This window comes from Microcaecilia unicolor, chromosome 1, assembly GCF_901765095.1.
Source record: "Microcaecilia unicolor chromosome 1, aMicUni1.1, whole genome shotgun sequence".
NCBI lineage: Eukaryota > Metazoa > Chordata > Amphibia > Gymnophiona > Siphonopidae > Microcaecilia > Microcaecilia unicolor.
Genome location: NC_044031.1, coordinates 615998507 through 616010853, shown reverse-complemented (window position 1 = coordinate 616010853; position 12347 = coordinate 615998507). Strand labels below are relative to the sequence as shown.

The following is a 12347-nucleotide window of genomic DNA, read 5'->3' as shown; positions in this document are numbered from 1 at the left end:
GCTGTTTGTTTGTATAACTCTGATCCCATCCCTAGCTCCATTAAATGTCTTATTCCATATCATCATGCTGATCAATCCATAGACTGGTGGGTTGTGTCCATCTACCAGCAGGTGGAGATAGAGAGCAATCCTTTTGCCTCCCTATATGTATGTGGTCATGTGCTGCCGGAAACTCCCCAGTATGTTCTCTATCTCGGAGGATTATGCTGTGCGCCTTCCCTTGGACCCAGCAGTGCGCAAGGCGCTGAGCTGGTGGCTGAAGACAGACAAGTTGTCTGCAGGGATGCCTCTTGTGACCCCGGAGTGGATTGTCGTCACGACGGACGTCTCTTTGACGGGCTGGGGAGCCCACTGCTTGGGAAGGACAGCGCAGGGGCTCTGGTCTCCTGCAGAGGCAAAGTGGTCTATCAACCACCTGGAACTCAGAGCCATTCGGTTGGCGCTTTTGGAGTTCCTCCCGGTACTGGCGTTGAAGCCAGTACGGGTCCTGTCGTACAATGCCACGGCTGTGGCTTATGTCAACCGCCAGGGAGGTACCAAGAGCGCCCCTCTAGCCAAGGAAGCCATGAATCTATGCCAGTGGGCAAAAGCGAACCTGGAACAGCTGTCAGCGGCCCACATTGCCGGAGTCATGAATGTCAAGGCGGACTTTCTCAGTCGCCATACCTTGGATCCCGGAGAGTGGCAGTTATCGGCTCAGGCGTTCTTGGACATCACGAAGCACTGGGGCCAGCCGAGCCTAGATCTGATGGCGTCATCGGCCAATTGCCAAGTGCCGCGCTTTTTCAGCACAGGACGGGACCCTCGATCTCTGGGAGTAGATGCTCTTCTCCAACAGTGGCCGACACAGGAGCTTCTCTATGTGTTCCCGCCCTGGCCCATGTTGGGCAGGGTACTAGACCGGGTGGCAAAGCATCCGGGCCGAATAATCCTGGTGGGTCCGGACTGGCCCAGACGTCCCTGGTATGCGGACTTGATAAGGCTATCAGTGGACGACCCTCTGCGGCTGCCAGTGGAGCAGGGCCTGTTGCATCAGGGTCCTGGAGGATCCCTCCCCCTTTGGTCTTACGGCCTGGCTATTGAGCGGCAGCGTCTGAGGAAGAAGGGCTTCTCAGACAAGGTCATCGCCACTATGCTGAGAGCGAGGAAGCGCTCTACTTCTACTGTTTATGCCAGGGTTTGGCGTACCTTTGCAGCGTGGTGTGAAGCAGGCTCACTTTCTCCCTTCACTGCTCCAATTTCTTCAGTGCTGGCGTTCCTGCAGGAAGGTCTGGAGAAAGGCCTGTCGCTCAGTTTCCTTAAAGTCCAGGTAGCGGCTCTGGCTTGCTTCAGGGGCCGCCTGAAGGGTGCTTCCCTGGCTTCGCAGCCAGATGTGGTACGTTTTCTCAAGGGAGTTAATCACCTGCGCCCTCCTCTGCACTCAGTGGTGCCTGCGTGGAATCTCAACCTGGTGCAAGAGCCTTGCAGAAGCCGCCTTTTGAACCCTTGTCGAGGGCATCTCTGAAAGACCTGACGTTGAAAGCAGTCTTTTTGGTGGCTATCACTTCAGCCAGAAGAGTTTCCGAGCTCCAGGCACTCTCATGTCGAGAGCCTTTTCTGCAGTTCACTGAGGCAGGAGTGACTATTCGCACAGTGCCTTCCTTCCTGCCCAAGATTGTTTCTCGCTTCCATGTGAATCAGCAGCTCTGTCTCCCTTCCTTTCGTAGGGAGGACTACCCAGAGGAATACTCTGCTCTCAAATATCTGGATGTGAGACGAGTCATCATCAGATACTTGGAAGTGACCAATGATTTCCGGAAATCGGATCATCTGTTTGTCCTGTTTGCAGGTCCTCGTAAGGGTCTGCAGGCTGCTAAGCCTACAGTGGCAAGATGGGTCAAGGAAGCCATTGCAGCGGCTTATGTGGCCGCGGGGAAGGTGCCACCTATCCAGCTGAAGGCTCACTCCACTAGAGCTCAGGCGGCCTCGATGGCAGAGGCCGGGTCCGTCTCCTTGGAAGAGATATGCAAGGCGGCAACTTGGGCATCGGCCCATACCTTTTTCAGGCATTACCGCTTGACTGTGGCTGCTCGGGCGGAGGCCCGATTTGGAGCTTCAGTGTTGCGGTCAGGGATTTCTATGTCCCGCCCTGGGTGAGTACTGCTTCGGTACATCCCACCAGTCTATGGATTGATCAGCATGATGATATGGAAGGTAAAATTATGTATCATACCTGATAATTTTCTTTCCATTAATCATAGCTGATCAATCCATAGCCCCTCCCAGATATCTGTACTGTTTATATTCTGGTTGCATTTCAGATTCAAGTTTAGTCTTCAGTTCCTGTTCAGGAGGACTTCGTGTTCAAGTTTTTTCAATTGGATTCTTCAAGAGTTGAGACGAGTTTGTGTTACAGTGAGCTGCTGCATTCCTCTTCCCTCCGTTCTACGGGGCTGGATTGAGACATAAATTCTGCCGGCGCTCCCTCCCGCTTCGTGCGGCTGTAGGGCAGCTTTGTACCCCTCCCGCTTCGGCGGTGTTAGGGTCAGTCAGCTCGTCCCGCGGTTGCGGTTGCAGGATAAGCCAGATCCCCCCGCATCGGCGGGGTGGTGTCCCTCCCCCACTCCGCGGGGATGAGCTGGACGGATTCCCCTCCCCCACTTGTGTGGGGATGAGCTGGGTTAATTCCCCTCCCCCGTTTCGGCGGTGGTGAGCTGGGCAGAGTGTCCCTTTGTGGGTGTAATTCTCTAAGTGCTGAGTCCTGTGGATGGAGCTTGGATATCGACATACTGAGGACTTTCCGGCAGCACTTGACCACATATAGGGAGGCAAAAGGATTGCTCTCTATCTCCACCTGCTGGTAGATAGACACAACCCACCTGTCTATGGATTGATCAGCTATGATTAATGGAAAGAAAATTATCAGGTATGATACATAATTTTACCTTCGTCAGTGTGAGTAAATGTCCACAAGATGTTGGCTTCGTCTAGAGGTGTGGAGAACTTACCTCTTAGAGGGGACCCTAAAAAGCCAGTGGCCCTGGGGAGCACATACCAGCAGTGTGTCCTGCTTCTGGTCTCAGGCAGTGCATGTGAGAGGGCCATTGCAAGTGCTGAGTTAACTGTCACTGTGCTGGCCTCTGCTGTACCCCTCTTTCTTTGTCCTTCACTTGCATCGTTTCTTTCTCCTCAGCTTTGGCATTCCCTGGTTTCAGAACTTATCCATCGCCGTCAGCAACAACATCAGTGAACAGAGTCTGCTGGAGCTGATGGTGCAGGTAAGGATCCAATGGTGTTGGTTTAGTCAGGCTGTCCTGGGTGTGTTTATAGGTAGTGGGGAGCTGTACTGGCTTTTCACCCCTGATGCCAGAGGTTTGTGTGTTTATATCCCAAGTTTGTGGGGGGGGGGGGGGAGGGTTCGATGATGTTTTTGATGATGTGACTTGTTACTGGCGGTGTGTGCTTAGTAACGGTCCTAGGATTGGGATAGCTAGAGATGACAGGAAACATTCGGGGGGGGGGGGCATCTCTGGGGGTAATAGCTTGTTACTCATAGGAATGGGGGCTTGGTTTATTGCCCAGTCTCACTGTTGGCAAAGTTACATGTGTTCTACATCTTGAGTAATTTTGCTTGTGTTGCTTGGAGGAGTTGTCAGGGGTTGGGGACTGAATAGCGCACATGATTTTATATAATGAAAACTACAGGCATGTAGTTTGACAGAAAGTTCACCCACTGAGAAAGTGGATGCAGATTTCTGCAGCTAATGTTTCAGGGGACAGTAATCAAAGTGGGACATTCTGTGTAGTTTTGCTTTGATTGTCAGGTCAGATGTTAAAAGTGCCTGTGGGGTTTGTAACCATGCAGGTGGTGTAGTTACTGCCCCTGTATACTTAACCCATTGTAGCTGGGTCATTGTCCAGGTACATTAATCCACCTGCTTATGCAGATAGTGTAGGTAAAGACAGCTGGGGTTTTTTATTGTCTGCACTTTCCTATACCCCAAGTGCCAGGCTCGGCACCATGGTTTTTGTTTCTTTATTTGCCCAGGATTTGGGCCATAGTGTTCACATTTCAGGTCTGGGAACTCCGGGAAGAGGGAGCGGAGGGAGAGAAGCCGCTGTTTCTGGGGCAACCCCTTCTAGTTCAAAAATAGCACCCAGGAAGCACTCAGGTACTGTGTGTAGAGGGAGGACAGTAAATCAGACTAAAAGCCACACCCAAAAAAGAACATACATAAGTAGAGGACATTCACTGCCAAAAAGGATCTGATTACTCATCCTTTCAAAGCTAAGATCAAAGTGAGTTGTAAGTTTGGGTACAATATGTATTTTCATGCTTCAGAGGGCTTACAATATAAATTGTATGTGAGAGAATGGAAAGTGACGTGTCTTGACCAAAGGCCATAAGACTTCAGTGGGAGAAGCTGGATTTGATCCATAGCTTATTTGCTTCTCAGCTCTCAGCTCCTTCATGGGAGTTGTGGGGGCTTAGATTTAACAGCTCTCAGACACATACAGCCAGGGGTGGGGGGGGGGGGGGGGGGGAATGGAGTAATGCTTGTCCTTTGTCCTGTATTCAGAGTTTCCCCTTTCTTCTATCCTGCTACAGGAGAACGAGATTAATGTCATCGGCGTGGGCACCAACCTGGTCACATGTCTGACGCAGCCCTCACTGGGCTGTGTATATAAGGTACAGTCACCAGTGCAGCCTGGGTGAAATGCTAGAAGGCAGACTTCCAAATACTGCAAAGTATGTGAGGGGAGATGAAGGCATAAGCATTCAGGAAGAACAGATGTCGCATGCCAGTATTTTTCTGTTCTCTGGGACAGCACTTGAAAGTATAGAGCTTTTAATGTGGCAGCCTCCTGTACATACATAGGGATGCTCTGAAGTCTAACCAGCAGAAAATTCATGACAGGCAGGGGGCCTTCAGCCTGCTGCACTGGAATGGTGGATATGGGCTGCTGTTATGAGGACTGTAGCTTAGAATACACAAGCTCCTCTCGGATCTTGGATGGCATATCCAAAGAGCTGGTTCTGTCCTCTCTGGCTTAGGGCTGCCAGAGCTGTGACATGCCAAGGCAGCAAGGGAAGGTGAGATTCTAGGAAAGGTGAGCCTGTGGCTGCTGGAGGAACTGATTCTTTATTTGCCTCCCCTACAGCTGGTGCAAGTGAAATGTTGTCCCAGAATGAAAATGAGTGAAGATCCCGAGAAAATGACTCTCCCAGGGAGCAAGAGGGTCTACAGAGTGTACGACAGCGCTGGTGAGCTCTGCTTTCCAGGGGGTAGCTCATGCTGCTCTCAACCAGCCCATGTCTGAAGGATAGCACAAATCCCACCTGTGCATCTCAGAATAAGCTCTTTAAACATTCCTTGCAGAGTTCTAAAATCCTGGTTTTAGTTCTGAAAAGATCCATGCTGCATGTCTCCAAGAAGAAATGTTGCAGACTGACAGATCTATGAAAATCTCCTATAATAACTATAATCATAGAATGTGTTAGTAGCCCTGTACCCCACACACTACTTAATGGCACTTCAGAAACAGTCTGTGGTATGTTAAGGCTCTGCTATGAGATAAATGAGGAAGGGAAGGTATGGTAGGGACTTTTCAAATACTTCAAAGGTATAAATAATACATAGCAAGCAAATTCTGAACAAATGACTGTAATATAAGGCTGATAGAGGAATAGACTTGGGGGTGGCATTAAGGAAGTAATTTCTTCAGTGACAGGGTGGAGGATGCATGGAGCAACTTCCCAGGATGCCAGAACCAGGTGAACAGGGGGAGGTGTAGATGTGACCTTTATTGTTCCACCTCTGAAGATGTTGTATGATGAAAGTGCGCCATCTCCTCACTCCCAGTAGCGCTTTACTGAGCGGCAGGCTGCTGTTAACACCCGTTCTCCCCTTAAAGACATGGAGACAGTCACTGATTTGAATTTTATAATCTTAATGTAGTTGGTACCGTGCTTGTAGGAAGTTGGGTGACGTGCCACTGGGGCAAAGGAACCCCCTCCCCCCCCCCCCCCCCCCCCCCTATTTCCAGTTGAACGCTGCATAGCATTAGCCATATACCTAACAGTGCCTAATGGGAAATATGGACCTGCTCCCACATACATCCCCAGTCAACAAGGTAACCAGACCCACTTTTCCTCCTCTGATGTTTTTCATCCATGAATTACCATTTTTCATGATAACAGGTCCTTCTACTCCTTAATTGTAAAGAAGTAACACTTCCGCTAGTTCCTTAAATTTGCTTTTGAATCTTTACTGGCCTCTGAATGAGGGTGGGGGGGGGTGGAGGGATGTTAAGAAGTGCATCCCAGCATCCCAAAACAGCAAAGATTGGACTGGGAGAAGGACCTCCTGGATGGGGGGTCTCTCCTATCAGATGGAGGATGAAACTCTAGATGAGGAGCCACAAAAACCATGGGAAGTTCCGGGGGAGGAAGCCTGGATGGAAAACCTGCCCCCAGGAGACTCTTGAATAGTCTGTATTTTTCACAGGAATAGTCCACATTTTTCACTGGAATAAGCTGCAGAAGCTCATCTCTCAGGTTTCAGCTGTCTTAAATTTTGAGGAGGATCCTGAGGAGGTAGAACCCTGTAAAGTGGACCTGCTGTTGAAGAGGATTTGAAAGCCTACCAAAGTCTTCCCATGCATCAGGATATTGGAGGTTATTCGAGCACTGTGAGGTTTTCCTGATAACACCCTTTAGAGTGGCATGGTTCATGGTGAGGCCGTACCCAATTCCAGAACAGGTTAGGGATACCTTGAGGTCTCCCAACAGTATATGCTGTAACTGAGAAGACTACTGTCCCTGTGGATGGTGGTATAGCTCTGAAGGACCCTTGGGACCGTAGAATGGTAGTGATTTTAGTGAGGTTTAGTGGCAAGGGCTTGGTTTCATTGGCCAGAGAAGATCCTGGATTGGCCAATGGACGGCTTAGCTTTGGTGAACAAGGAAGCCTCTAAGATTGAGCTCATTCTGTATTGACTTGGGAACTTAGACGTGCCAGAGTTGTTGAGAAGTCCTTGTTAAAATGGCTGTCTCAGTTGTCAGCCTGTGCTTGTAATTCCTAGGACTGGAGGGTAATAATTTCCTGTGGGTTTAGCAGAGGGCTGCCGACTGCAAGCACTGACACCTAAATATTATCCGTGAATGGAAAGAGTATCCCCCCACCCCAGACTACCTTACAATTCTTAGTGGTCTAGTGGTATATTCAGAGCAGTAGTGATCCCCAGTTCTACTCTCAAAATGGCTGCCGTGACCTCTTGTGGCAGTCTTGTAAGAGCAGAGTCAGCATGGGCAGGGGCAACTGGGGATTATTCCTGCCCTGTCTACATTCCTAGACTGCCAGAGATTGTAAGTTAGGTCCAAGGGTGGCACCTACAGCTGGACGGAGGAAAGGGAGGGAGGGAAACAGAACAAATCACAAATTTTTGGCTTCCACCGAAAACACCTGTGGCCATAGCCTTTCGGCAGGAACTGAAATCAGGCAGAAAATGGATTTTGGACCAGTTTCTTCACCATAATTGAAACAAACCAACTTTGGTCGGCCTCTAATGACCAATGTTTCATATGGAGACAGTCAAATCAGTCCTAGTAGCAGCTTGTCAAAAAGAGTTCCTCATGACTCTACATCTAACAGAGGCATATCTCTATATTCCTAATTGCAGAGAACATCAGTGATTTCTCCGATTTGCTGTCTGTCCTTGTCTAATCTCCTCTCCTGAGTGGTCGACTGTACCGTAGTACCTTATACTGCCCAGAGTATAGCAATGTGCAGACTCTCATGGCTGTGTGTCTGTGGCTTGGAACTGATGGTTCAGCAGAGGTTGGTGGATGCCCCATGCCGGAGGGATAATCTTTTTGGCGAAAAGTTCAGGAGGTCACTAACCAAATCAAGAAATACACTGATACTATCCATTCTCTTTCCCACTGGGTGCATTCTGCATCTGCCTCCTCCTCTATGAGGTATTTTGGCAAGTTGAGGAAGGGTGCCTACTACTTGCAGAGACATATGTACACTGCCTTTTTTGCCTGTCTCAGCAGGCTGAACCCTAGCGTGCTTGTTCCTGTCAACAGCGTTCGCCTAAGGCCCAAGCAGCTCTCCATTCGAAGGAGGGGGTGAGCTTTTGACTGGCTGCAGCAGAGCATAGCTGCTTTAATAGTGACCATACCAGATGACTTGCCAGTTGGGGGGGGGAGGGGGGAGGCTGAATTTTTTCCACGAAACATAGCACCTTGTAACCTCTGACCGGTGGGTTCTTCAAATAGTTTGTCTCAGTTAAGCCCTGCATTGGCACCAAAAACCAACAAATTGCCCACTGAGGGCCCATTACATCAGCTTTCAGCATGGGCAGGTACTTGCAGAGGAACCCTGTCCTTCTGAAGACCCATGTGGTCGAGCCCATTCCCCCAGGGGAGGAAGGGTGGAGATTCTATTCCAGGTACTTGTGCAAAAGAAGACGGGGGGGGGGGGGGGGGGGGGGGATGCACTCCATCCTAGACCTAAGGGCCATGAACAAATTCCTGGTCAAATAAAAGTTCAGGATGGTTTCTTTGGGCACCCTTCTCCCTATGATTCAGGAAAATGATTGGCTATTCTCTCTGGACTTGAAGGATGCTTACACACACATCCCGATGTTTCTAGCTCACAGGAAGTATCTACAATTTCGGCTGGGAACACAATACTTCCAGTACCAAGTGTTGCCTTGTATCAGCTCACAGTGTTTTTACCAAATATCTAGTGGTAGTCGCAGTGTCGCTTATATGGACAATTGGTTGGTAAAGAACACATTGAAGGATGGTGCTCGGGAGTCCATGCGGAGGACTGTTTGGGTGTTAGAGCTACAAGGGTTCGTTTAAAACTTACCCAAGTCCCATCTGTTCCCTGTCCAGTAATTGGAATTCATTAGAGCCCTCCTCGATACGCAGAAGGTTCAAGCCTTCATCCCGGGGCCAAGAGTGGATGGTCTACTCTCACTAGCTCCTTAGGTTCAATCTTCTCAGCAGGTCATAACTCAGCAGATGTTGAGATTATTGGGCCAAATGGCACCTTCTTCACGTGAGAACTGCCGAGCCACAGGGAATCTGGAAGATGTCATCCGAGTGTCCTCAGAGGTAATTTGCGCCCTTTTGTGGTAGACCACTTGATCCAATTTGACTCTGGGATTTCCATTCCAAATTCCTCAGCCGCAAAAAGTGCTGACAGCGGATGCATCTCACCTGGGGTGGGGAGCTCATGTTGATGGGCTTCACACTCAAGGTGCTTAGTAAACACTGGAAACAGATCTCCAGATCAATCTCCTGGAGCTTTGGGTTGTTTGGCTTTCAGGAATCGGCAGTCTCGCCAAATTATACTCATTCAAACGGACAATCAGGTTGTAATGTATTACACCAACATGCAAGGGGGCACTTGGTCATGCCGTTCATGTCAGGAGGCCGTTCAGATGTGGCATTGGGGAACCAGCATAGTATTCTCCTCTGTGCCACTTATGTGGCAGATACTGGTGCCAGAAAAGATATTCAAAGCTGACGAGTCAGAGAAACTGAATGAAATCTCTGTAAACCTGGAAGATGTAATGGCACAATTTGACAAATTGAAGAGTAGCAATTGCCTGGACCGGATAGTATTCTTCCCAGAGTACTGAAAGAATTGAAAAATGAACTTGCAGAACTATTGTTAGTAATGTGTAATTTATCTTTAAAATCAAGCTTTGTACCGGAAGATTGGTGGTTGGCCAATGTAATGCCGATTTTTAAAAAGGGTTCCAGAGGTAATCCGGGAAATTACAGACCAGTGAGCCTGATGTCGGTGCCAGGCAAAATGGTAGAGACTGTTATAAAGAACAAAATTACAGAGCATATTCAAAACCATTAATTAATAAGTCAAAGCCAACATGGATTTTTCTATTGCATTTCTTTGAAGGAGTGAACAAACGTGGATAAAGGTGAGCCGGTCAATACTGTGTATCTGGATTTTCAAAAGGCATTTGACAAAGTGCCTCATGACATCCTCATTTTTGTTTTCTATTCCTTTCTTAATAATACCTAATGTTCTATTTGCTTTTTTAGCCACCGCCACTGTACACTTAACAGAAGATTTCAACATATCATCATCAATGACACCTAGATCCCTTTCCTGGTAGGTGACTCCTAACGTGGAACCTTGTATCACATAACTATAGTGTGGGTTCCTTTTTTCCATATGCATCACTTTGCACTTGCTCACATTAAATATCATCTGCCATTTGGATGCCCAGTCTCGTAAGGTCCTCTTGTAATTTTTCATAACCCTCTTGTGATTTAACAACTTTGAATAACTTTGTATTGTCAGCAAGTTTAATTGAGAGTGGAGGCTTCCTGGTTCATCAACAGATTGGAACTTTGAGCTGTCCAGAAAGCTTTCTCCTCTTCTTTGTGGGAGGCCGGTGTGTATGCTCTCGGGCAATGTCTCAGCTGTGTCTTAACACTCTTTGTTCCTCCTTGTCCATTGATGTATCTATAGCACAGGAGGCACGTCTTCTTTTTCAGTGGGTGAAATTGAACAGTCCGATGATTTCAGCATCTCGTATGTTGGGTTCACTGAACTTGCAAGCAGGTTTCCTCAGCAGAGTGTCTCTGAACCCAAGGAATGGCAATGTCAGAGACTGCATTTTGCCTCATTTCCACACAGTGGGGCCTTCTGGTTCTGGACCTCATGGCATCCAGACTCAGTGCGCCAGTACACTGATTCTACAGCTGTTTCAGGGAGAGAGACTCCCTAGGAATGGATTCACTGGTACAGCCTTGGCCGTCGGACGACCTCCTTTACATGTTTCCTCAGTGTCCTCTCATGGGAAGGATGTTCTTGTAGCTCCAGACTGGCCCAGACGTCCTTGGTTTGCAGACCTCATCCATCCTCAAATCGCTCCTCGGTTGACTCTTCCTCCACAGACGGGCTTATTGCACCAAAGTCCAGTACTTATAGAGGATCCTTCCCGCTTTGCTCTTACGACCTGGCTGTTGAACACACCACCCGAACTCTCGTCCACGCTCTCATTACCTCTCGCCTGGACTACTGCAACTTACTCCTCACCGGCCTCCCACTTAGCCATCTATCCCCCCTTCAATCTGTTCAGAACTCTGCTGCACGTCTCATATTCCGCCAGAACCGATATACTCATATCACCCCTCTCCTCAGGTCACTTCACTGGCTTCCGATCAGATACTGCATTCAATTCAAGCTTCTCCTTCTTACCTACAAATGCACTCAGTCTGCTGCCCCTCACTATCTTTCTACCCTCATCTCCCCTTACGTTCCCTCCCGTAACCTCCGTTCACAGGATAAATCCCTCCTCTCAGTACCCTTCTCCACCACCGCCAACTCCAGGCTCCGCTCATTCTGCCTCGCCTCACCCTATGCTTGGAACAACCTTCCTGAACCCTTACGCCAAGCCCCCTCCCTGCCCGTCTTCAAGTCTTTGCTTAAAGCCCACCTCTTCAATGCTGCGTTTGGCACCTAACCCTTACCATTCAGTGAATCCAGACTGCCCCAATTTGACTGCCCCTATCGGACCGACCGTTCACTTGTCTATTAGATTGTAAGCTCTTTGAGCAGGGACTGTCTCTCTTTGTTAAATTGTACAGCGCTGCGTAACCCTAGTAGCGCTCTAGAAATGTTAAGTAGTAGTAGTAGTTGAGAGGGCGTGATTGAGGAAGAAGGCTTATGTGGATAATATTGTTACTACATTGCTGCTAGCCCGAAAGCCGCTGCCTCCTCAGCATAGAGAGTTTCAGAGCTTCAGACTGTCTCTTGCAGGGATCCCTAGAGACCCCATTTCATGCTACCAGTCCCAGGGCAAGCAGTTGCTTCCCCATGTCTGTCTCAATAGCAGACTATGGACTTTTCCTCCAGGAATTTGTCCAAACCTTTTTTTTTTTAACCCAGATACGCTAACCACTATTACTACATCCTCTGCTAATGAGTTCCAGAGCTTAACTATTCGTTGAATGAAAAAATATTTCCTCCTATTTGTTTTAAAAGTATTTCCATGTAACTTCCTCGAGTGTCCCATAGTCTTTGTACTTTTGGAATGAGTAAAAAATGTACTTCTGCTCGTTCTACACCACTCAGGATTTTGTAGACCTCAATCATATCTCCCCTCATCTGTCTCTTTTCCAAGCTGAAAAGCCCTAACCTCTTTAGCCTTTCCTCATACGAGAGAGAGTTCCATCCCCTTTATCAATTTGGTTGCTCTTCTTTGAACCTTTTCTAATTTTGCTATATCTTTTTGAGATACGGTGACCAGAACTGAACACAATACTTGAGGTGCGGTCGCACTATGGAGCGATACAAAAGCATTATAGTATTTTCGGT

At 48.4% G+C, this 12347-nt stretch overlaps 1 protein-coding gene across 1 annotated transcript in view; it reads left to right on the top strand.

Annotated features, from left to right (window-relative positions):
* Positions 1–12347, top strand: part of NAPRT (nicotinate phosphoribosyltransferase) — an 80426-nt gene that overhangs the window by 50313 nt on the left and 17766 nt on the right. The window contains exons 8-10 of the mRNA XM_030219901.1: positions 3173–3257; positions 4589–4669; positions 5143–5245. Coding sequence (XP_030075761.1) covers positions 3173–3257; positions 4589–4669; positions 5143–5245 — 269 coding nt within the window. The remainder of the gene's footprint in view (positions 1–3172; positions 3258–4588; positions 4670–5142; positions 5246–12347) is intronic.